The 26,264-nt window shown below is 45.7% G+C and overlaps 1 protein-coding gene across 3 annotated transcripts in view; it reads left to right on the plus strand.

Moving 5' to 3' along the window:
- The window catches only part of pemt (phosphatidylethanolamine N-methyltransferase), a 49,018-nt gene that overhangs the window by 21,167 nt on the left and 1,587 nt on the right, over positions 1-26,264 (plus strand). For all 3 annotated transcript variants that reach the window (XM_030341035.1, XM_030341034.1, XM_030341033.1), the window contains exons 3-6: positions 203-318; positions 8,032-8,177; positions 11,048-11,159; positions 21,773-21,847. In XM_030341035.1, the coding sequence (XP_030196895.1) occupies positions 203-318; positions 8,032-8,177; positions 11,048-11,159; positions 21,773-21,847 (449 nt within the window). The remainder of the gene's footprint in view (positions 1-202; positions 319-8,031; positions 8,178-11,047; positions 11,160-21,772; positions 21,848-26,264) is intronic.

A 26,264-nucleotide genomic window follows, 5' to 3' on the forward strand; every position in this document is an offset into this window, starting at 1 on the left:
GTGGTTCTTATGTGAGCACAAAAAAAAATCAAGAATTAGCTGACTTTACAATCAATGTATTACTCACTGACCTACAAAGATAACGCTCTCCCTCTCTGTGTCTCTCTCTCTCTCTCTCTCTCTCTCTCTCTCTCTCTCTCTCTCTCTCTCTCTCTCTCTCTCTCTCTCTCTCTCTCCCTGCGTGTGTCTCTCGCCCGGCCAGGTGGCCCGCTGGGAGCACCGCACCCGGGGCCTGAGCCGTCTGTTCCGCAGCCCCTCGCTGGCCTGCTACTGTCTGGGCGTCCTCATCATCCTGCTCAACGTCTACCGCAGCCACAGGTGGTCCATCTCCCACTCTCTCTGTCTCTCGCTCTCTCTCTCTCTTTCACTCGCTCTCGCTCTCTTGCTATCTCTCGCGCTCTCTCTCACACTCTCCGTTTCTCGCTCTCACACTCTCTCTCTCTCTCTCTCTCTCTCTCACTCTCTCTCTCTCTCTCTCTCTCACACTCTCCGTTTCTCGCTCTCACACTCTCTCTCTCTCTCTCTCTCTCTCTCTCTCTCTCTCTATTTTGACCAACGTTTCTTTACCATCTCATTAATTCCTGAATTCCTCATTCTGTGTTTATTCAAGCCCATAAGGCTCTGTAGTTTTTATTTTCTCTCTCTTTATCCCTCTCATTTTTCTGTATCTTTCTTACTTTCTTATGAATTCACATTTCCTCCCCCTCCCCTCCTCCCTTTGCCTCCCCCTCCTCACCCCCCCTGCAGTGTTTTAGTGTCTTGTCTTTCTCACTGTCCTCGTTTCCTTTTATTTTCTCTTTCTCCTCCCGCCTTTCTGCATCCTTCTGCTCCTCCTCCTCCTCCTCCTCCTAATTGTCCTCCACCTTCTCCCCCTCATTCTCCACCTACTCCTCCTTCATCGTCCTCCACCTCCACCTCCTCCTCAAACTCCTCTTTATCCATCTTCTCCTCCAATCTTAACAGACACACATAATGCCCTGCCCACACAACTTACACACACGCACACGCACACACACACACACACTCACACACCCCCCCCCCCCTACACACACTCAAAGACACAGACACACTCTTGCCTTAACAAAAACACTTTAAAATGGACAAGCAGTGCACCACCCACACACATACACACACACACACACACACACACACACATTCATGCTTACATAAATCACCAAGTTACAGAACAACACCAAACCCAGAGCCAGTGGGGCGGTGATGTACCCCCTCCACTGTGCTCTCATATCCTGTTGTCTGGCAACCACTGTTCTTTGGACGCTATTTTAGGTCTTAAACCATGTTTTGGACACGGTGTGTGTACCATTCATGTAAGATAATATATGAATGTTAAGGGGGGGGCTGGGGGGGGGGGGAGGTTTATCTCGTGGCCCTGCAGTCTTCAGTTCGCAATAATATATACAACCACCAGTTTCCGCCATTTCAATTCCATTAAAAGAGCTTTATGGCACCACTATGGTTGTGAGCAGTATGCATTATTTATCTTTATTTATGAAAGTACGTTTTGTACTTCAATACATTGGTAGTCAAGGCCCTATTGTTGTTAACCTTACAGTTCTGGGGGATACAGTGCCCCCTCCTCCTTGCTCCTTAGTGGCTGTGGTCTGAATGTGGTCTGTATTAGCTGTCAGACGCCGTGGATAGAAACGTACTGCGCGGGATAATGATGTTATTCTATTGCATTGAAGTTAATTAGTTCTGAGTGTTCTATCCCATCATATTATATGATATCCTATCCTATTCTATTTGATTCGGCTTTTTCCGATCATATCCCATTCTATTCTACACTATTCTGTCACATCCTGTTCTGTTTCTCCAGTCTGTTCTTTCATTGTTTGAACACTGCAGTTCAAGGAGTTGACTTCACTGCAGACGATGCTCATGGACGTGTGGGAGCCTGTTGCTATGGCGTTTGCGGTTGCTGTCTCTGCTGTGTGTGTGTGTGTGTGTGTGTGTGTGTGTGTGTGTGTGTGTGTGTGTGTGTGTGTGTGTGTGTGTGTGTGTGTGTGTGTGTGTGTGTGTGTGTGTGTGTGTGTGTGTGATGGGTTGAATGTACGATGTGTTTAAGGACCACATGCATGATGCTACCTTAAGATCTCGAATAATTTAACAATGAAAGGGGCAGGGTAGTCAGCAGCCAGAGAGCTTTATTCCCTGCAGAAAGGTTCTGGGTTTGATCCCCCATATCCGAGCCTACCTGTAGGCATCCTGGAGCAAAGCTGATGATGAAATTCCCTGTATTTCGCTTTGCATAAAAGCTGCTGTTTTGCATAAATGGCAAAAAAAGGTTTTCAGTTTGTCAAGTCGGGCCGTCACATGGGCGGGCTCAGTTCCCCTCCCCTCCCCTCCCACCCGTCCCGCAGCGCAGCGCCAAGCCCCGCCCCTCCCTCCCTTCCCTCCCCTCCCCGCCCCTCCCATGCCCCCCCACTTCCCTCCCCTCCCCGCCCTTCCCCTCTCTCCCCTCCCTCCCCTCTCCTCCCCTCCCATGCCCCCCCCCTCCCCTCCCCTCCCCTCCCCTCCCCTCCCCTCCCTTCCCCTCTCTCCCCTCCCTCCCCTCTCCTCCCCTCCCCTCCCCTTCCCTCCCCTCCCCGCCCTTCCCCTCTCTCCCCTCCAGCCCCTCTCCTCCCCTCCCATGCCCCCCCCCCTCCCCTCTCTCCCCTCCCTCCCCTCCCCCCCAGCCCCTCTGAAGCGCTGCCCCTCCAGCTCTGAGTGCGGTACAGCAACCCCCTTCCTTCACTCTCTTCATCTCCGATCAGAACCTTTCCGTCGCTCCCGGCATGCAGACCACATGACCTTTGGTTACGGCTGTGATTCGCTGGCTCACTGTCTGCTCTGTGTGGCTGCACAGTGGCGTAGATAATGAATTAGCTAATGTATGAATGAGTGAATGAATGAATTCCGCCTCCGTCGGCAGTCCTTAGTGCTGATTAAGATGCTGCTAACGGATGGTGAACATTGAGTGTTTATTAGCGAGCTGCGATTGGGAAACAAACAGGAAATGAATAAAGTGTGTGTGTGTGTGTGTGTGTGTGTGTGTGTGTGTGTGTGTGTGTGTGTGTGTATTTGAATGTGTAAGAGAGAGAGAGTTTGTGTCTGTCTGGAGAAGTGTGTGTGAAGGTGCAAGAGTGTGTGTGTGTGTGTTTGTGTGTTCCTGTAAGGCGTGTGCGACTTGTGTGTGTGTGTGTGTGTGTGTGTTTGTTGTTGTGTGTGAAGCTGTATGACTCGCACAAGCAAATTAAATCAGCATATGGAATGAGCATTTCTATATTGAGAATTAACCAGGCCTCCTGTCTTTCTGCATCCTTCTGCACCTCTCTGAACCTCCTCCTCATCCTGCTCATCCTCCTCCTCCACCTCCTCATCCCATTCGACCTCCCCATCCATCTCCTCCAGCTCCTCATCCTCCTTCACCTCCTCTTCATCCTCCTCCTCCTCTTCATCCTATTCATCCACCTCCTCAACCTCCTCCTCCAACTCCTTCTCCACCTCCTCTTCATCCACCTCCTCTCTTCCACCTCCTCATCCTCCTTCACCTCCTCTTCATCCTCCACCTCCTCAACATTCTCCTCCAACTCCTTCTCCACCTCCTCTTCATCCACGTCCCCCTCTTCCTCCTCTGCAGAGACAGTGAGGCTTGACACCTGGAATTGTGTGACGTTTTTATAGGACTTATTGATGCAATAACTCCTTCGGCCAGACGGAGGTCGGAGGAAAACTAAAGGTCATATAAAAGGAAAGGTAGTCTGGGATCGTAGTTTCCGAGTTCCACGTGTTGCGCGGTCTTCACGCTGCGTGTTATGTGTACCTGTTGTTATGTGTTCTTCCACGACTGTCCCGGTAACACGGTTATGAAATGTAAACAGTAGGAAACGGTGCTATACTGAGACGGGTGGAGGAAGGCTCCTAACTGCTCCCGCACGTGGCCCAGGGACAGAATGAGCTCCGGTTATGGTGACACACGCCCTGCCTTTCCTCATATGTGTTTACATACCTGCCACACAAACACACACACACACAAACGGACGCACACACACACACGCACACATAGGCCGTGTTGATCCACAGCATGTCATAAGGAGTGTGTGTGTGTGTTTGTGTGTTAATGAAAGCCTCTGTATACATAATGTGTAGTGTGTAGTGACAATGTTATTGTGTATTTGTGTGGGTGTTTGTGTGCTATGTTTGTTCAAGGTTGTGGTTAGCTGTGTGTGTGTTTGCGTGTGTTTACGTTACCAGATTTGTGTGACAGTGTGAGTGTGTGAGGTTGTGTTCAGCTGTGTGTGTGTGTGTTTGGTGATGCAGGTGGTTGTGTGTTCATAAAGAGCCAGCTGTATGTCACTGTGTGTGTGTGTGTGTGTGTGTGTGTGTGTGTGTGTGTGTGTGTGTGTGTGTGTGTGTGTGTGTGTGTGTGTGTGTGTGTGTGTGTGTGTGTGTGTGTGTGTGTGTGTGTGAGCGTTTAGGGCTTAATGAATCCCACACATAAGTCCTTGTTATGTTTTGTGGCCTCTGATGCTGCTGCTGTTAGTCCGATCCGTCGTTCTATAACCAATGTAGGTGAACCTTGTGAGGCACTTGAAAAGTGCTGCGATGACTAACCTCAACAGACACATCTCCGCTGTGTGTGTGTGTGTGTGTGTGTGTGTGTGTGTGTGTGTGTGTGTGTGTGTGTGTGTGTGTGTGTGTGTGTGTGTGTGTGTGTGTGTGTGTGTGTGTGTTTTTGTGAGAGCGTTGGAGGTTGTGTGTGAGCACTGAGAACACTTCCTAATCTCAGCAGCCGTTGCAGACTGTCTCGCTGGATAACGTAAGAGCTGCATCCTAAACAGCTGGACTCTCAGACCCTGTGACCTGTCCAGTTGTGTAGTCCTGACCCACCAATCTGTCAGGGTGTGGGTGTCTCCCTGTGTTTTTCCCTCCTGTGTTGATTACTGTTCCCTCCCCTAATGTGTCTCAGCTGTTCCTCGTTGTGTTTGTTATTTAAGCCCTCGTCTTTCCTTTGTTCGGTGTGCTGTCATTGTGGTTTGTGTGTGGTTTGCTGTGGTTAGTGTTGGTTGTAGTCCTGCGTGTTCCGTGTTCCTTGTTCCCTTTCGAGTTCCCTGTTGTCTCCCGAGTTCCGAGTTGTCTCCCGAGTTCCCCGATACCTGTGCCTTAGCCTTTAGGTTTGATTAAAGTGCCGTTTTCCTCAATACCGTCTGCGTTTGGGTCCTACCTGCCTGCCTGCACCTCCAGCTTCCCTTAACACAATCAGAGCCGCCCACCAGGAAACGTTGATGGGAACCCAAACGTTTGAAAACCCTTGTGCTCCTCACTAAAACCATTTCAATCTTGGAGCTGCACTTTTATCATTTAACAAAAAAGCGACATTAATTTCAACATTGATTGACTTTTGACAGTTTTGCGTCTGATCTCAAATTACCACTTTCCTTCTGAACTGAATATCAGGTCATGTTCTTTAAGACAATTCGCTTGGTTCCATCACGGGCGTATTATCAGTATTTTCAGTATTTAAATGGTTGATTCAGTGTTTCCCCCAGTAAATGTCTTAGTCAAGGTGGTCAAGGAGCGGGGGGGGGGGGGGGGTGGGGGGGGGGGGGGCTTGATGTCACGACCATTGTTGTGACATCAAGAAAAAGCTTGACCAAAAAGCTTGATGTCACGACCATTGTTGTGAACGCCGATGCATTATTGTTCTTTATTTTTACACCTGATGGAAGTATGTTTTCTTTCCCTACGAGAGTTTTCTACTTTGTTAATGCATAATAATTTAAAAAAATTTAAAAAAAAAAAAAAAAAAAAAAAAAAAATTGATAATTTTTTTTATTTATTTTATATACATTGGTAGTCAAGGCGGGGCCCTATTGTTGATAAGGCGGCCGCCTTAACAACACAGTGCTGGGGGAAACACTGGTTGATTTCTTTACTTGCGAGCGAGACATTCTGATTCGTAGATAAGACAACAGAGCACCCAAAGTGTTGACCTCCAGAAAAACACAACACCGTGTTCATTGCTGAATGTGAATGTAAATACACAATCAGAACGTCTGTTCATGTGTCTCATTGGGCATCGAACCCGGTTCCTTTTGACTGTGGGGCGCCCTAGCCACGACACTCTTTACCACTATTTTATCAATGAGCAGGGTTCTTCCCAAAGTAACCAAGAGCCGGGAGGGGTTAGAAACCGATCGCTCAGGGATGCGTTTGTGTTCAGACACCAGGGATGTTTTCTATCAGCCGTACTTAGAAGACATCTTCCACATTGAGGCAGGAGGGGAAAAACACATCAATAGAAATCAAGTTTGTTGACAGCAAAAGCGTTCTGAGCTTTGTCACACCAGCCCAAGGCACCGTTGTTCCCTTTTCTCATTCAATTCACAGCGGTAGTGGGCTGCAGGGCCACCATACTGAACCTTGACCCCTTTGAATTCAACACAGGTATCCTGACCCACTGTCCTACTGAACCAAATCCATTGTTCTGCCCCCCCCAGAAGAGTGTGTGTGTGTGTGTGTGCTTCTCCAAGTGTGACGAATGTAGGTGAAAGAAAACAATAATAATTGTAAAACGCCAATCTCCTGACCCCACCCACGTTGGTTTTGTTGTGTTGGCCGTGACATCAGCGGTAGACAGGTGGGGGGGGCCGTCTTAGACGTAACAACATTATAAATTCTGACAGTTTGCCCCCCCCCCCCCCCTGCCGATGTGAAGATACAGAATAGCTGAAGCAAACGTTACAACGGACTAGTGACAGTGAAACTGCTTCCTGCCGTTTGGCAAATTTTGTGAGATAAACTTTACAATTAATCGGTGGTGCTGAGCTTATACACCGCCAGAAGGCAGTTGTCTGCTTTTCGCGGTTGCCAAGCAACAGGTATGAAAGGTGTCTTACACATTTAGCCCGACCCCCACCCATCACCCCCCAGCCCTCAGCGGGGCTCGAAGCTCTGCGTTCTCAAGGCCTTTTGTGTTCTCGTCCTTGAGCAACAGAACTCCGTTCCGTGTTTGGTTGAGACACATAATGGAGGATAGGTCGAGGTTTGGGCATCTAAACTTGCGGCAACCACTAGAGTGTCGGCCTTGTCCTTTGTTAGACCCTCCATCCATGGTTGCTCGCGTGTCTATTGAGACACGCGAGCAACAGAACAGATTTAAAGTTGTACCCTTTGTTCTTCCAGAACAAAGGTCTGCCCAGAGAGAACCAGCAGGCAATTAGCAATTTGGCCGCTAATTAGCTCAGCTGCACTTTGCCCGTTTGTAAAGCAGTCCATCCAAATCGCTGATTAACACGTTCATTATTTCAGTCAACAGCTCTTGAGTGACATTATAATTCTAAAGTATATGAGGATAATATGTTTCATAATTTAATTTATCTTATGAACAAGAACTCCAGGGGGTTATCAAGTATTATATCTAAACTAATCTAACTTAACCTCTTTCACGTGTCTCTCTCTCCTTCCATAATTTTAATAACTTATGAAACTCTACTGTATATAACTCTTTGTACCCCTCGTTTTCAAAAATAATTAGATTTCACTTCTTCTCCCTCCATTCTCCCTCAAAGATCCCTATTTTTACTCCTCCTCGTTTCCCTTCTCTCCTTTAATCAGAAAAAACAGCTTGGCCACTTCCTGAGATTTAGTAACTGCAGCGAAGACCTTATAGATCTCCATTATGAAGAGCAAGGATTTGATTTTCAAGGCTGAAATCCTTGTGTAGATTATGTCATGTCGTTTCCTGTGTTAAGGTCTTTGAATTGCTGTTTTACATGAAAAGTCCTTGTAAATAAAGTTTGTTGGATTGAATGAGTGTTGACACTCTGAGTTACATAGATGATGGAGTCATTCTGTCTCTCTCTGAAAACATGGTTTTATGTATTGGCTTGAGGGTTAATGTTAATCTGTGTATTTGTTTGTTTGTGTGTGTGTGTGTGTGTGTGTGTGTGTGTGTGTGTGTGTGTGTGTGTGTGTGTGTGTGTGTGTGTGTGTGTGTGTGTGTGTGTGTGTGTGTGTGTGTGTGTGCAGCATGGCGGTGGTGATGAAGGCCCAGCCCCGCTGGGAGCTCCTGGACCGGGTGGAGGTGTTCTATGCGGGGGCGGTCCTCATGGCGGCCGGCGGCCTCCTGGTGCTCACCAGCTTCCTCAGCCTGGGCTTCACCGGGACCTTCCTCGGTGGGTCACGCACCCACGCACCCACGCACGCACACACACACGCAAATAGCACAAACACATACACATGTATGCACACACACCACGCACACAAATGCACGCTCGCAAGAAAACATACACAAACACACGCATGCATCAACATTAATCCACATATAGTACATAACCCAGAACATGAAATGCACGCACACGCACGCACTCCCACAGCCACATACACCAGAACACCCGGACACAAGTCCAGTCAGACAACGCACAAGCACAAAGACATTCCTTCATTCACATATCCGACGCTGTGCAATCGATTTAAGCCATTGAGTTAATTAAATGAGGCCAATTCGTGCATGATACAGTTTATATACATAATCCTGTAGCGTATTCAGCCAAACATAAATAACATCGTCATGAACGAATGATTCCTGCCACCGAGCGGGTCCAGTCCTCGACCAGGAGTACTCTTTCAGACTCTCCCGTTCTTAACGGACTGCATCTATATAGCGATTTTATCTAAAGTGCTTATACAATATTTCCTGACATTCACCGATTCATGCACACATTCACCACGGTGGATTCAACCAAGCAAGGAGACAGCCAGCGCGTTAGGAGCAGTTAGGGTTAGGCTTAGGCCCCGTCCACACGGAGCCGAAACGGGCAAAAACTATCCGGTTTCGTTTTACGCGGCTCGGGAATGTCTCCGTAAAGACGGAGTCATTGCGAAACCGCATCGAGCTGTAGAAACGCTGTAGTACATATTCAAGGCGCTGGTTCTCCACCGAGAACAGTGGAGCGCATCAAGTCTGCGCGCATACAGCCTGCGCGCTGAATACAAACATTCAGTCACGAGGAGATACAACCTTTTAAATTGAGCAGAAGTACTTTATAATGACCAGTTAGTAATTAAATTCATCAAGGGGCTTTATTTAAAGCTACATAAAGAATACAAATAAATAATAAATAAAAAATTCAACGCAACTTTAACGTCCCCCAGGTGGTGGGGGGCTAACGACGTCATCGTATGCATTTCAGGCGTCATTTCACACGAATCCTAACACGAAACCGCATAGGTCCGGCTTACTCAGGGACGCCTCCGCACTCGAGAGGAGGAGTGGATCGAACTAGCAACCTTGTGGTTACCAGCCAACCCGCCTGAGCTCTCCCCCCCCCCCGTTGTAGTGGTTGTTCATCTATGCTTGTTGATTTAGGGTTCCAAGCTTTCCTGCCCCCGCCCCCTCACCCTTCACTAAGTGAGGTTGCATTAACCTTCACTGAGAAGCACCTGATTGGAAACATCACAGGTCATCATCCACACCCACACACACACACAAATAATTCACAAGACAATCATTCTACGAGCCTGTGTAGAGCTGCTTTCTTTATTTAGGTGTGTGTGTGTGTGTGTGTGTGTGTGTGTGTGTGTGTGTGTGTGTGTGTGTGTGTGTGTGTGTGTGTGTGTGTGTGTGTGTGTGTGTGTGTGTGTGTGTGTGTGTGTGTGTGTCGGAGTCTGTGTGTGTTTGCACACAAGCTTCCGTCTCCCTTGGCTGAGCTAATTGTGCCATCGTGACCTGCTGATGCAAGTACAGATCAAAGGAAGACAAATAAAATTCGGCAATCTAATTAAATTGGGTGTTAACCTTTTGTCAAGCCCCTCAGAGTGGGTGTGTGTGTTTGTGTGTGTTTTCCACGGGCAGGTTTGTCGTTAAGCCAGCCTGATGTTCCATACATCATTAATCATGTGCAGAGTTAGCCTGGAGGAGAGATTTATTTTTAGGTGAATTTTAATTTGCAGAATACGTAAGCATTCTGCCATGACAGAGCTCAGAGTTCATGCTGTATCAAGATGGGTTCATGAGGTTCATCACAAGTACAATTTTATTTTTTTCAGTTTTGCTGCAGTTAAAAAGTACAAGTTGTAGAGAGAAAAATAAAGGACTGCTTAACTAGAAAGGGGGTCAGGCCCTTCCTGTTGACCCTGATATATAACATTTAGACATTATATACATATGTATGCAAACATATATAAATATAAACATCTATACATATACATATATAATAATATATATAATATATATTATTAATATTATCATATAAAAGCTTATACAGATATAACGGTCGTGTTTGGGTTTTTGATGAAGCATTTGATTACACCAACCCTTAAAAGAAACGCCCCCTGAAACCCTGACTGCTCAGTGCTCTCAAAACCTGTCGTTGTGGGACGGAGTAATTATTGCAATATTTCGGCCACGCAGGTACGAGTCAAACGTTGTGCGCGGCTTTGGGGCTTTGGATGCGAACCACAACAATGATGCCTTTATTACAGGCTGTTGTCTTCCTGATTGGCTGATCCCCCCCCCCCCCACGTTCATCCTCAGGGGCCCATTTGTTCACCTAATATCTTTTTATTCTGCTTCAGAGTCGAGGCGACAGAGCAGCATGCATAATGAAGGCCTTATGTAACGCAGCTTTAACACACAACCAGAGGAGGCCCGCAGCTAAACAGTGCTTATTCAACAGCTCATTTCTTCCTCATGGAACTGTGTGTGTTTATGTGTGTGTGTGTGTGTGTGTTTGTTTACGTGTGTTTGGGTTAGGTGCATGTGTGTGCGTAGGCCTTTGTGTGTGCATGACTCTGTGTTTGTACAGTGCAGCAGTGTGTGTGGGGGTGTGAGGGTAAGTAACCGGGACATACATGCTGCTATGTCCTACTTGTTGTTTACTGGAAAGTTCGCCGCTGCTGTTTCACCTTGATTTGCAACTATGCAACTCAACTAATTATTTCATTACCCCATACTGTTTACACATATATTTATATATTTAAGCGTGTGTATGTGTGTCCATTTGTGTTTGTGTGTGTCTGTGCGTGTGTGTCCTTCCTCCTCCAGGCGACTACTTTGGGATTCTGATGGATGAGCCGGTGACCGGGTTCCCCTTCAGCCTGACGGAGAACCCCATGTACTGGGGCAGCAGCGCCACCTACCTGGGCCTGGCCCTCATGTGAGTCACGTCTCCCTGAACCCCATGTACCTCCCTCGGTCTCCCCCTCATGTGAGGCCCATGACCCAGACCCCGATGTACTGGGGCAGCCGCACGACCCCCGTCGGCCCCCTCCTCATCTGAGTCACCCGGGTTGACGTCACACAGCGTCCTTCAGGCTGACGCCAAAGACACGCTCGCAGTCCAAGTCCCGGCGGGTCCATCTGTGTTTACCGCTGGAACCTGACCTCAGACCAGCTCTGTACGCGCCCTGCTGTTGACACCGTCGCCCCGGCTCTCAGTTTGAGCCGTCCGTCGCATACGGTGCCCCCCCTAAGATGGAGACGGATCAGTCAAGTTCTTGATTTAAATTTTTGGATTTACATCCGTGTGTTGCAAACAATCATGAAAAACAATTGCATCCAAAACAAGACTGAGGTGAACAAGTTGTGTAGAATTTAGAGGAATCAAGCGGTAGAAAGCTTTGAAATATAATATTCATAACTAGATTTTAATTAGTGTATTATCCCGTGAAATGGACGGTCGTGTTTGCATTACTTTAGAGTGAGCCCTTTAAATCTACGTAGGGAGCGGGACCTCTTCTACGGAACCGCCCTGTTGCACCGCCTGGTTTGTACAGTAGCCCACAATGGACAAAGGGAACAGTTGGAAAACACTTTGTGCTGGGAACTGTTGAAAGGTGGGGGGGGTGTATTCACATGGCTACGAACCATGTCATTATCGTTGTGCAGGAGCACTGCTATGAGCGATGTTGGATGTTAAATGCACCAAACACCGTGGCGTTAGACTAACATCCACATCTGACCAGACGGGGCTCAACACATCCATACACGCGCTGTGACATAATGCTTTAAGGGTCCCAGAAGGTTAACCTCGATTGGATGCGGGCATGTGCTTCACATTTGTAATGTAATCAGACAAAACTTCTAAAGTCCCTTTATTGAGAGGGGTTTGTCATCAGACAGGACGGAGCTCTCTGTCTCCACAGAGACCAGCCACTCATGACGAGGTATTATATTAGCCTTTATTATAGTACGGTGAGTTCTGTTCCATTGAATGCCCATGCTGACCTGAACGTTCAACAGGTGGCGTCGTGAAAGGTTGATTAGTTTGGAAGTGGTTCATTTAGAGATGGCACCTCACCAGTAGACAGCTGAGGGAATCTTGCTCCTTTTGTGGTGGATTGTCGTCCTTCCGTCCTGACACGAGGTCTTCAGTCCTTTTAGTCCTCCGCTGCGTCCCGTCTTCATTCAGAACGCCACTTTGTCCGCCTTATAACTGAGTCTGAAAGGGAATTAGTTCTGTGTTCTACCTTAGGCTGCAGCAGGAATTAGTCATCTTCGATGTAATTAAAAACCTTTTTCGCCCTTAATAATACACCTTTTCAATAAGGTAGACCTCGGTAAGTTCTTCATCAACGTCATGTTCCTCTTGCCAGTTACATAAAGCTGATGATGGCAATGTGTGTGAATTCATTCCAATCATACCCCACCCTTCCTATGGTTTGTTTGGGTAATCAGGACATTTCAGATCCCATTGACTAAACCATCACAGTTTTAGCCTATGGGGGAGTGGGCAGGAATCCAAACCATGTTCACCTTTAAGTCCTGCTGCTCTCTGCCCCGTCCTCTAGGGCTGTTGCAGTTTAGTTGAGGATGGAAAAAGAGTTTACAGATCAAGTGTATAACGGCGATATTTCACTGCGACATTTGAAAGCGCTTTGAGGGGCCCACTGGTCAGAAAAGCGATGTATAAATGCAGTTCATTTATCACGCTGTGAGGCCACCAGCTGTGTTTCTGTCACCAGCATTCGTCCGACTGTAGCTCCTACCGATGATAACTACACGTCACAAACCCAAAGGTTGCTGGACACGGTGCCTAATGGCCCCCTTTTCAATCCACTGCAGCAATGCGTCAGCAATGTGTCACAGCACTAGCAGGAGGTAAAAAAGAATACCAACAGAAGGCAGCACCAACTATCCTCCTGGTTTTTCGGTTGCAGAGTGCAATAAATAAAGTGTTGTCTGTCTGGATGTGAAATGACGGTCTTGTCCACCTGATCGGTAATTGGGGAACTGGGAGGATTGATTCTGTGATTTGCTTGGGTTAGAGAGCTATAGTATGACCAATCCTCAATCCCATGGATAATATAACAATTGTATAGTTGAGCTAATGCTAAACATACTCTTTCACATTAGAGATTTAGGTTAGGCTACTTAATCCCTCAATGCAAGTACGGGTCGCCGATATAGCTGCTCTATCTACAACAAGCATAGCTCTATAGAACTGGCATTAGTGTTGCATACTTCCTGAGTTCTGCAGCAAAGTCTAGAATAACCGTTCCGTTGTACCTTTGTGATCCGAGTCAGGCGTCGAAAAAACAACAACAGTGAGAACAAAGTATGGACTTCTATTTGTTATGTGTCTGTTCCTCTGACACCTTCTCTGATACCCCAGGTAGAACGGAGATGATAGATTCTGGTGGTGGTGGAGTTGTCGCCTAACCTCGACTTCCTGACCTCATAAGGCAGCAAAACAAAAACCTTTTTTTTTTTCTTTCTTTTTTTTTCTTCTCTTTTCTTTTAAATATTTTTCATTATTTTCTTAAACACAAAACAAGAAACAAAGCAATCACAAACCTCATATACATAAATCTCAAGATAACAAAACGACACGCGTGCAGTCGCCATGGAGGCTCGCAGGATAAAGTTCTTTTTTGGCACCTAATTATAGGAAATAAGGGACTGAGGGGCGACATTCGTTTGCTAGTCACAACTTCATGCTATAGACCCCCTTTATGTGAGGAAACCGTGAGGTCCTCTACAGGGAAGGGTTTAGGGTTGAGGCAGGATAATGCCAGAACACGTAGCAAGCACCACCTATTTTTTATAGGTTGTGCTCCAGCCATCCCACTTGCATTTTAAAGCGTGCATTAGGTCATGTTTCCCTCTGACAGTTCCCATCCTGCCAGGCAGAAAGGGTTTTGTTCATCTCAGGTTTAGGAGTTGTTTATCACACACATGCAAACAACTGTGCACACACACACACATCCCCGTCGACGGCCGGGGGGGGTGGGGGCAAAGTGTCTGAAACGGCAAAATGTCCGAAGGTAATTTACACATCATCATTGTAAGATCCCCTCTCAGGGGGCCTACTCTCTCAGCCCCAGGAAGCTGTGAATAATACCCAAGGCCTGGGAACCTCAAGGACCATGTCCTTGAGATTCCTCAACAATAGATTTACATTTACATTTAGGGCATTTAGCAGACGCTTTTATCCAAAGCGACTTACAATAAGTACACTTGTCATAAGAAGTGCAACAATATATCGCTGTCGGTACAGTAAGGATGTTCATAGAACCAAGTGCAAGGCTAACTAATTCCCTGTGTTACAGCAATGATAGCAGCTACTGCAGTTGCTACACAGTTAAGTACTATAATACAATACAACACAATACAATACAATGTTGCAACACAGTTAAGTACTATAGTACAATACAATACAATACAATGTACAATGGTGGCCAGAAGGGGGAGGGAGGCTATGCAGAGTCGAGGTGGACTCTGAACAGGTGAGTCTTTAGCCTTTTTGGGAAGATAGTGAGCGACTCTGCGGTCCTGAGAACGGCAGGGAGCTGTTCTCAGGAATAGATCTCATTCTTCAGGCTTCAAACATTTGTATTTGTTAGGGATGCACCGAAATGAAAATTCTTGGCCGAAACCGAAAACCGAAAATGAGGAAACCAAGGCCGAAAACCGAAACACAGAAGGAAATTATTACGACAATTATTAGTACCATTTTGCCGCGGTATACGGTATTAGGTTAAAAAGGTTACAATTTCGGCAGTTTGTCTTTGCAATAGATAGGCTACCTAATAAAGCGTTGGAACACGCAAGACCGGTAACCATAGCAACGCCGGTAAACAAACCCCGCGAAGCCCAATACCTACGAGAGCTCCCCGCGCTACGTCCATCGGGAGGCGCACATAGCTTTTGGCCGTGATATTATATGTAAAATTATATTATACTATTATATACAGAACGTTATAAGACGCTGTCACGAGAATTGGCGCGCTGCCACCGACTGTGAGAGGAGAGTTGACGGAGAAGATGGCGGTTGACCTAGTTTCAGTTTATACCGTTTATACTCGATAATACAACCCTAGTACCATTGCTTTTATGGCTATGACTGTGTACTAACTTGATTAAAATCAAGGCATTGCAATTTTTGCAAATCGCTATACGTGGGTGTCTCTCAGAAACATTGTAAAACGTCCACACCACAGACATATTGGCGCTTATCCAGACAAGCGTGTGCTGGCTGCGCTTTTTGTTTGCGTCATCACAAATTTCTGTTTCGGCCGTGTTGTTTCGGTAATAAAAGTATTTTGACCGAAAAAGCGCTTTTTGGCCATTTTCCGGCTGAAAAATTTTGGTGGCCGAAAATTCGGTGCATCCCTAGTATTTGTATATAAAATGCTATTATCTTAACCCACCAGCTGGAGAGTGATCAGAGGAAGAGAATAAATTCATAGTGTGAATGCAATGTCTTTTGAAGAATCATGAATAAAAAGAAAACCCATCACTCGGGGACTGAGTATTTGATTCGACTTGTGCTCATTTGCATGTGGCAAATAATAAATAAATAGGTATGCATGCTGGAAAATGTGCCCTCACAGTTCCATTCCCCATGCGTTGGATTCAGCATGTGAACACCCCTGAACACATTGCCCTTTACCTGCTCTCAACTGAACTGGCATCTTATCACTCCTGATCTAAGCACTGTTTTCTGGGAAGAGTGTGCGCTATTCACCAGAATACACTGATGCCTTATTAATCCAAAGCCAAAGGTCAAAGGCTTATTCATCCAGAGTCCATTGATCATGATTCACGCTGCACTACGGAACAAATTAAAGATGGCAGAAGGCCAGTTTTTGGGTCAAGCGATGAAAGAACCTCATTATCCCCATTTGGAGGCGCAAGAGTCTGTTATTCTGCAGCCTGGGATGAATGAGGCCGAAATGTTCTCAAAACACTGTGAAGACTTCTAGGTGTGACCGGCTGATTCCAGAGTCCGGACCCAGGATCTCAGTCCGGACTCTGGAAATCCGACGTCCATTTATTGTTTGCCGCTCTGAAGATAAATATAAAACAACAGCTTCCTTTCAGAAAGTGCCGTTAAACAATTTTCCAACTCCTCTTCCCAAGAGAATCAGAACAAAATGGCCATGCACACAACTTTATCACGAAAATGTTTGAAATAAAAGAATTAAAAGACATACCTGAAGATAAATATAAAACAACAGCTTCCTTTCAGAAAGTGCCTTTAAACAATCCTCCAACTCCTATACAAAGCACACAGAGGGGGAGGGGTACTAGCATGAGGGTCGAGTGCATGCTAGCATATCGTAATATAATATAACGTAAAAATAAAACTGAATCTATGCATTGATATTATTTACATGACACTTCCATGAAACAATGTATAGTCAATTTATACAAAGAATGGTAAACTATAAGATGGTTAAAGATTTGATCACAAAATGGGGGTAAATAAATGCACCCACCTCTTCCCAAGAGAATCAGAACAAAAGGGAAGAGGGCAGGGGGGGACAGGAAACTTGAAATGGGGTTCTCAGAAATGTGGGCGGGAGTACAGAAGGAGATGGAGCTAAATGAAAAAACAAAATCAAATAGAAAGGGGCAAGGCAGCTGGAAAGCTAAACTTCAGGCAATAAAACTGTAAAAGGCAATTTTGTGTTATGATAACTAAAGGGATGATAACTAAAGGGATTCATGTTTTTTTTCCAGACCTGGCTGTACAGACAAAGGCTCAATAGCAGGAGAACAATTAATGTTTTTAAGCCAAATTTTACACACTCACTTTAATGCTCCTGTGGGAATTATTCATAGTGTTTATTTACCATTTCAATGCCTTTACCTTCCCCATTTAGTACCCCGTAATAACACCAAATAACCCCTTCACTAAGGGCATTATGTTTCAGATGCCACCGTTATGATTAACAGTATTGATTTAGTGTTTTGTATGCGTCTCTCCTTATTGGCGTGGCCTCATTCAGACCATGACTCAGATCTCAAGAGGCCTCTCCGGAGAGTGGCCATTACCCCCTGGACAGCAACGGGCCGATTTGTTCTGCATGTGATAGTCTCTCGCATGCATTTGTGGTGCGTGCGAGAGATTCATCTCGTTCTCATTAAGGGCCGAGAGGCCGAGAGTCATGCTGGCTCCTGGTTCAGCGGTCCGTCTGTCGGTAAACCTCACGGCCGTCCACGGAGAGTCGAGGACACCTGTGGAGCTGGGGTGCTGTGCTGAGAGCCATTAGGTCCGCTCCACTACTGAGCGCTGCAGGCGCTACAAGGCCAGCTACTCTAATGTGTCTCTGCACCACTTCACTCTAATCACTACCAGTGTGTCTCTTAGTGGTCCACTTGAAAGAGGGAGAATCCAAAAGTATTACTCTTGAGTCTAGACTGCAGCAGTAATGGATGATGAACACTTTGGACCTGAATTTTAGGCTTTGAAAAATATACATGAATCCAAATGTTGCTTTTTGCTGTTATTTTGTTACTGTGGACGTTTGTTTCCGTGGGAGTTTGTTACCATGGACGTTTGTTACCATGGACTGTTGTTACCATGGACGTTTGTTACCTTGGACGTTTGTAACCATGGACGTTTGTTACCGTGGATGTTTGTTACCATGGACAGAAAAAACGGAATATTACACATGATGTAGGCAGACCAGCCCGAAGGGCGTGGCCATAATCGAGACGTGTCTGAACCGAGCCTGAACCGAAGCCTGGGCGGCCTTCTGGGTGAGGAACGAGGTATCCTCCTGATGTTGTACCGCAGGAGCCGGCAGGTAGCAGCGATGTTGGCAGTGGGCTTGGCCACCGGGGCCAGGTTTTCGAATGGTGAGGGTACGTTTCATCCGAATATCCCAGTGATAACCAAGGGACAAAATTAAATTATAGACGTGGGGATGAAAGACATCGCTCAGTCTGAGAACGCTTCATGTCAGCGATTCATTTGAGGAATCCGTAGCCATCATTCATTTACAATTGGTGTGCGATTTCATCAGAACTTTCCCCAACGGTCAAATATCCTACCTTTGTGATTATTGGAAGTCAGCCTCCCTTATGAAAGCTGTGTGTTTTCCGAAACTTTTTGGCCACATTCAATTTCTGACCGATGAGTGGATTGGAGAGCCGTTGACGAGCTTGTAATGTAATGTATGTACCTACCCTACTTGATATGCTCACACACACTAGAAGAATCTCAAAATTTAGAAAACTTGAAAGACCAACGACAGCGGATTATAAATGCAAATGTTTTGGTCGCAATGTTTGTGGAATGCAACAATTTGGCCGAAACAGCACCACACACTAAACGGTTCCCCTCCAGAATAACCCAGTCCTGATCCCAAAAACCAGAACTAAAGCTGACCCGCAATCTGGTGTTCGGAAACATGAACCAAGTGCTGACAATTATGGGGACGGCGGTCATGCAAGGATGGCTGTGCCACCGTTTGCGTTCGTTTGCAAGGGAAACAAAAAACGATGGACGTAGTCATGGAGACGAGGGGAAAATCCAACGCACGTGTTGCAGCTTGGAGCGGACTGCAACCTATCTCCTGAAGCTCGTTCCTCCCTGGCTCCAGTCCTGATGAGTGGTCAGCGTAAACCGTCGAGCAGCACTGATTCAGGGGGAGGTTCTGTTCCTGGTGAGGCTCAGCTCGCCCTGTTCTCCACACTCCAGAGACGCACTTGGAAATGTCAAACCATCCTGATCCTTGCACATTAGAGCCACGCAAATTACGATGAGCCGCACTTCAATAAAACGGTGTTCTTTAGCCGCTTGTATAACTTAAGTGTCATCAATATGCTGAAGGAGTGAAGGCTCATTGACACACATCACCTGAAGTGGTTTAATGCTGAATGTTAATGGGTGCTCTCCACCACAGAGAAGGATTTAGAACAGTTCAGGCTGTCTGGCCCACTGCTATTGACCAGGATCCGTGTACTGTGTACACAGCCGGTACGCCTAATGTTACAGACATGGAGGCAGAATGTATGTATTTGTTATGTGTGTGGTGTGCAATACACGAGCCAGGAACAATCCGTTCATTCAGTCGGATGTCTATCTTTCAATAATTGCTTTCTCAAGTACGGTCATTGATTTGACTATACACATATGCTCAATTGTGTGTGTTGTCATAAGAAAATGTTAGATTGCAAAATATGTTATTCGGCATTACATATATAATATGTAATACCATACCTTCCAGTGTTTGGTATGGAGTGTGTGGTTGAGGGCTGGTTTAGGCAGCCTGGCTGGTTAGGCTCTGGGCTGGCTGAGGCTGCACACCTGTGGTGCAGTCAAGGCCCGCAGGATTAACCAGCCATCACCACAGTATGGGGAGACCATAGCGTATCACGGGACATCGCCATGTCCCGTAGCAACTCTGCTATCGGAACGACTATCTTATGCAAAGTGCTGATGTCTCACTAACTCTAGTCAAATAAACTCCTGGCAGTCGGCTGAGATGATCCACCTCATCTGTGCGTAGAAGAAAGAGAAACAATAATATATCTCTGTCGGTACATTAAGGATGTTCATAGAACCAAGTGCCAAGCACTAAAATCAATTGTTAACCCATTCCCCGTATGCAACAAAGATAGCTAGTATAAGACACTTCACAATGCTAATCACTATTTTTAAGTGCAATGACGTACAACATATAATAAGTGTGTACATGAAGTTCCCTACATGATACTCCCGTATACCACAATGCAATGCAGTCGTGTTTTTCCAGAGGAGTAGAAGAAGCTGAATAACTGCGAAAACGAATACGTTTAATGATGGAGTCTCCAGCTTTCGTTTAGAAATGTCAACAATTTATTTGGGACTTTTTCTGCGGTGTTTCAAAGCATCCAAATAAAGTTTGAACTTTGAAATAAAAGCATAGAAAAACAAGCAGGGAAATGTGACGCATCTCTGTGTTTCTGGAGGCATGGATGATGACACTCTGAACTTTGAAAACACAAATAAATATACTGAGAAAACGACGCGTGAACATGGCCTCAAGATTGTAAACCAGGTCAACAATAACGATGCATAAAAAGAGAAGTGGTTCCTGGAATTGACTGACCCCCAGGTACCTTTCGCGGTCGCGGCTTCACAAGAAGCCTCAACCGCTTTATTCCTGGTTTACTACCAAACAAACCTGCTGTTCTGACTACTGTCCCCATGTTAAAGGTTACCAATGACTACGGCGCTCACTCTGCCAGGGTTCAGATACGATGCGTATAGTTCCATATAAATACCAGTTGTTGTGTGTTTTGTTACCTTAGAAAAGGGGTCGGCAACCCTTGGCATGCGTGCCACCTCTGGCACGGGGCAGCAAAATCATTGGCCCATTTGAAAAAAAAAAATGTATATATATATATATATATATTTTTTTTTTATTATTATTTAAAAAATTCACAACACAATGCGGCAGTATAATCATTACTACCGATTTTTTTTAGCCCTTTATTCTGTTTTGGGCATTTCCTCCCAGTGCAAATATGTTTAAATTAGCTACGGAAAGCAGTGTTCTGAAATGGGATCCATTAATAGTTTTTAAACCTATGTTGTGAGTAATAGAGAAGAAAATATTTAAGATATTGTTGCAAGTGGCCTGTATGCATCGCCTTCACATGGTATTGCAAAGCTGTACATGTCTTGAAGATATTGATGTGGATGGTTCCAACATTCTCATATATTCTCGTTTTTTACATTTCTCACAGTGCAAATATGTTTTTGAATGAGTTTCTGAAAATGGTGTTTTAAGATGGGACATATTTAATTATAATTTGTAAGCCCATGTTGTAAATATAACAACCAAAAAAATGTTAAAATGTTAATCCATGATTGTGGACTATATGGAAATAGTACAATTTCAGGTCTTCTGGAAATGTTTTTGGTCGCTGTGACATAATTCAGCTTCATTTTTTATATTTTGTTGCTTAAGGCACACTCATTAACGAGAAAATGTCAAACTGGCACTGCATGTTGAAAAGGTTGCTGACCCCTGCCTTAGAATGTGCACGTTCTATCTCCAAAGGGAGCTGGTCTTCTTCCACGCCATGTTTCTTCTGTAGCCCTGAACGAAAGAGCGTCTCGAGTGCGTTCTTCAATCTTAGACACTTTCCATTAAGTGAACCCCTCGACGTCTTTCAGGAACCAAAGGAGCATGCTGTACAAAAATATGTTTCCTGACAGCCCACATCACTCCTGATCCAAACGGTACCCCGAAACACGGCCAAACGTCAAAACAATGTGGATAACTGTGTGCCCTCATCCCCAAAGCAATGTGCTGACCATTGACCATGTTCGCAGCCTAAGCTCCAGGCTTTGTTACGACAAATCCTTCAACCTCAACTGCTCCTTAAAGCTGCATCAACCATTTTTACCCCCCCCTCCCTCAGACTTGAATAGAACTCATTGTCTTCAAAACAAAGGATGTAAAATGACTTCAGCTGTAATGACAGTGATCCCTGTGTGTTGACGGACGTCTGGGTGCTGGATGTGACGTCTCTCTCCTCCCTCAGCGGTGCCAGCCCAGTGGGACTGGTCCTCACTGCGGTGGTGTTCCTCTCCTACGCGGTGGCCATCGCGTTCGAAGGGTAAGCAACAAGTCTCCCATGTGTTTCCCACCTCTGCGCCGACACTGTCGTCGCTATAGGCGATTTTAACTCTTTATACCCATATCGGTTCTTCCATGTCTGGATCCACTCAGGATCCCAATCCCAAGCAGAAGTAGTATTCCTGGATGAATGTTGTTGATCCCGGGGGAAACTCATCTCCCTTCCCCTGTTCACATAAGCTCTCTTTCAATCTTTATTTGCATCAGTGTCGATAATTGATAAAGTTCTTTGTCTGCATTATCGTCTTTCACATCCTTTTTTGACATGCATACTCACACGCACGCACAGGCACACACAAACACCAACTCGCGCGCACACAAACACCCACGCCCGCCCCTTGCAGCTAAATATGATGTAACATGATCCAGTTTTAATTACTAGAATATTAGACTTCTTTCTACGATAAGTGATGGTTGACCTAGTTATGGCTGATACCTGCATCCGTTCTGCATCACATAACTGCATCACAAGTCTCTCTCTCTCTATCTTTCACCATCCATTTCTCTCTCTCTCTCTCTCTCTCTCTCTCTCTCTCTCTCTCTCTCTCTCTCTCTCTTTCTCTCTCGGTCGGTCGGTCGGTCGGTCAATCTCAGCCCATGTTAAAGGAACAGTGCAGAGCAGGATTCATGCTGTGGTTACAGGGCTATTATCCACCCTGGGGATGGAGACATACTAGAAAAGTCAATGTCTTACGTATGCTGGCCTACTTCTAAGGTTAGCATTGAATCATTTGTCCAGCATCCAGTGTTCGGAGGCAGGGTCCTTCGGCAGAGTTTAACATTATCTAGATACAGGAGATTTGAATTGGGTTGCCAAATAAATTGAACGAAAAAAATAAAATAAAAAGAAAAGTAAAAAAATAAAATAAAATTACACATTAGCATTTAAAAAACGTTCAACAAGAAGCATGTTTTTGATAGTACTAAATGTTTATATTGTTCTGATAATTTTACTTATAACATTGAATCTAGTTGAAAGGCTAATGTACATTTTGAGAGGAAATAACAACAATGAGATAGCCAAAACAAGGAGATGTGAACTCCGCCTAAATGCATTTATTTGGTCTCATTTAGGGCCAAGTATTTAATACGTGTATTAAAGTGCATAAAACAAAGTTGTGATTTATCTCTTCAAAATCGCTGGTTTAAGTTCATGTATAAGGGGATGCGGAATTGGCAGTATAAACGTTCAGGAATGTTCATTAATGGACAATTTTGTTCTCCTCACGATTTTATAGATAAGGCCTATTGTTAAAGGCATACTGTACGATTTCCAGTGATATGCACTTTTTAATATGTTGTTGAAATTGGTTTTTACATCCTGACAGCAATAAATAACTTATGGGCAATGAAAAAGAAGCGAAAAAAAAACGAAATCTGTATCGGCTATAAACCTGTTAAAATGCTTACCAATCAGAGACATTGTACCCGAATCTAAAGAACCAATCACAAGCCTGCGCGTTCTCTCCCCTCTGTGTACGAGACTGAGCCGAACTGAGCGCGTGCACGGAGGGCAAAGAAAGCGTTGTTGTCATAGTAGTTCATGACAGTGGACTAGACCTAGTGAGCCTACAACGTCAACACGATGGAAGAAAAAAAACAGAAGTTACCACTGCCACCGTTACTTGCCCCGGTTCATCCTTTTAAAAAGGCAAGAAAAAGAAAGACAGAAACTGAAAAGGCAGCAACAAAAAAGAAGTTGGAGACTGCTCGAGGAAAAACGAGAATAAATATTGGATTAGCTTTTCAGCGATGGCGACAGCTGAGGGAGTTGAATGGCCTGAAAAGTGACGCAATGGTTGCCGTTGAAGTAAGCCGTAAGCAGCAGCAGCGCTCGTGCACGGCTCTGTGTCGAAGGGTGGGGGCAGGGAGTCCTGAAGGGTGGGGTAGGAGTTAAACGGAACTCCGAAGAGAAGCTAATTTCAAATCATGCTAGCTCTCTCACATCGTACAGTATAGCTTTAATTGGGTCACGATGGTTTGTAATTTAAAAAAAATGGGTCCCCAGAAAAAAAGTTTATATATATATTTATGTATGTAAACTATACAGATAAACTCCATAGATAAGATAACGACTGTATTTGTATCCGGGCTTATATATGCTTGTGTATATATATATATATATATATATATATATATATATATATATATATATATATATATATATATATATATATGTATATACTGCATATATTATGTGTGTACACAATTTCTTTAAATATTGTTTGTATTTTCACCGTGTTTAAAGCAGTACTTTCTATCCCCTTTGAGAAGCGAACCAGTTCCCCTTTAAAGATGAACTGAACTGAAATTTGAAGTTTAGTTGATTTAACAGATGTATTGTCTGCCTTCTCATTGGTACAATAACTTGCTGAACTTGGTTGAACTTGCTAAAAGGGATTAAATTGTACGGTGAAAGTGTTACTGGGCGCCGCCATATTGGATTTCAACAATCAGCTACGTCAATGGCATGGTAACCTACTCCTACTCTGTGGCTCTAGCAGCCGTAGCAGGTAATGAGTCAGGCTCTGAGGCTCGCTGGAATGGCTACGGAAAAGCAAACAACCTGGTCTACAGGAGGATCATCTTATTGCATTGACCCTGGCTGCAGTATTGAATTATATAGGGCCAAGGTAGCTGGGGTAATCATACATTTCCACAGGCTACCTTTGAATAGGAAACCAGCCCTTAATACATGGCTGGCAGCCTTAAAACTGGCTAACCCTCCGATGGCCTCTTTCATGTCAATCTCCACAAGCTAGCACTCCGACCTTAAGGTGTATAAACTATTACTCCGACTGTATCACAGATCTAGGTTTCCAAGCTGCTAATTAAACCACGGCGGGTCTGTAAACAGAAGTTCCACAAATGTCCCTTTCTACCCTGGTGTTCGCCAACTAGCCGATTGCTAGTCATTTTTTTTATAATGGTCATAACTAACACGTTATCAATGTTGATTATTTCAGTTCAGTTCATCTTTAAGAAGTGGAAAGGTTCCCCTTTAAGAAGCGGAACCGTTCCCCTTTAAGAAGCGGAACCGATTCCCCTTTAAGAAGCGGAACCGATTCCCCTTTAAGAAGTGCTTGAAGTTATTTAAACAGGAGGCTGTGTTGTGATCCAGTCCTACAGAGACGGGTCTTTCTCCGGGAGCCGCTCCCCCTCACACCCCGTCTCCCGGCCGCCCCTCCCACTGTCTCTCGTCCTCACTTCCCGGGTTCTAGTGTCTCTGATCCATCAGCCAATAGGAAGCCAGGTTCTGGTGAGCGTGACGTGGCTGACAGCGTCACGGCGAGCCGCTACGGAGACAGGGTCCCAGTCGTAGTTTACAGGCCCGTTTGACGTACTCTTTACTTGATGTATTTTAGGTAAAGTCTCTGAAGCGGGGGGGTTAATGGTTATTTATACGGAGTGTGATTTCACATGGGGTCTATTCTAGGTGTGATGATGGGGTGTGATGCGTCTGGTGGTTATGCATGTTATGTTTTAGAGAGCGGTGATGCTGCTGGTGGTGTTTAGGATCTGGTTCAGTTGCCCCGGATGGTGTTTAGGATCTGGTTCAGCTGTTGATGGTGTCTAGGATCTGGTTCGGGTCCTGATGGTGTTTAGGATTTTGACGTCTTCGTTCATTTAAATAAGACTCAAAGGATAAGTTCAGATCTTTACTAGCCTGCAAGTTATCGTAGCCAGCCAGCATCAACACCTTTCATGAATGGTTTCATGTTTTTGTAACAATCTCTCCTGGAATCGTTCACTGGTTGTGTTGTGAATGGGTGAATCTCTGCCGCGGTGACTCCATGATCACATGATCACGGGCCAAAGTGGTCGAGCCCGCCGGACCGCGGACGCTCTAGATGCCCTCACTCCCAGAAGCATTCCATATTAAGGCAGTCGAGGTCAGACTAACCTCCTGGAGCTCATCTGGTTTGGCCCTTCATCGTTTTCAATCAAATCCGTCCTCTCCTAATCCTAACGAGCTCCCTCCGCCTCCGCGTCCTCCTCCTCTTCTTCCTCAATCGCTGATGAGAGAGAAGAGACCGGAGACCGAACGCAAGCGAGACGGGTCGGCGGGGGCCGGGGGGGGGGGGGGGGGGGGAGAGAGGCCTGTTCAAAACATATTGATTCAACCTACATTCACTGTGTGACCTACATATCGAGCCCCCGGGAGCAGCGGGGGCCCCTGCAGCCCGGTGCTCACGGAGCACTCTGGGCCGGGGGGCCGGGGGCCGGGGCCCCGAGCGGAGGGCAGTGGGGTTGGCTGCCCGCCGGTTTCATGACGCGGCCGGAAGTCCAGCTGCAGCGCTTACCTTTCCGTCCCAGCGATCCCGGACTAAGTGGCCCCAGAGCCCCGGGGGCCCGTCTGAAGGAGACGGAGACGGGGCCACTGTGTCACCGGGGCC

Source organism: Gadus morhua, chromosome 18 (assembly GCF_902167405.1).
Source record: "Gadus morhua chromosome 18, gadMor3.0, whole genome shotgun sequence".
In the NCBI taxonomy this organism is placed as follows: Eukaryota; Metazoa; Chordata; class Actinopteri; order Gadiformes; family Gadidae; genus Gadus; species Gadus morhua.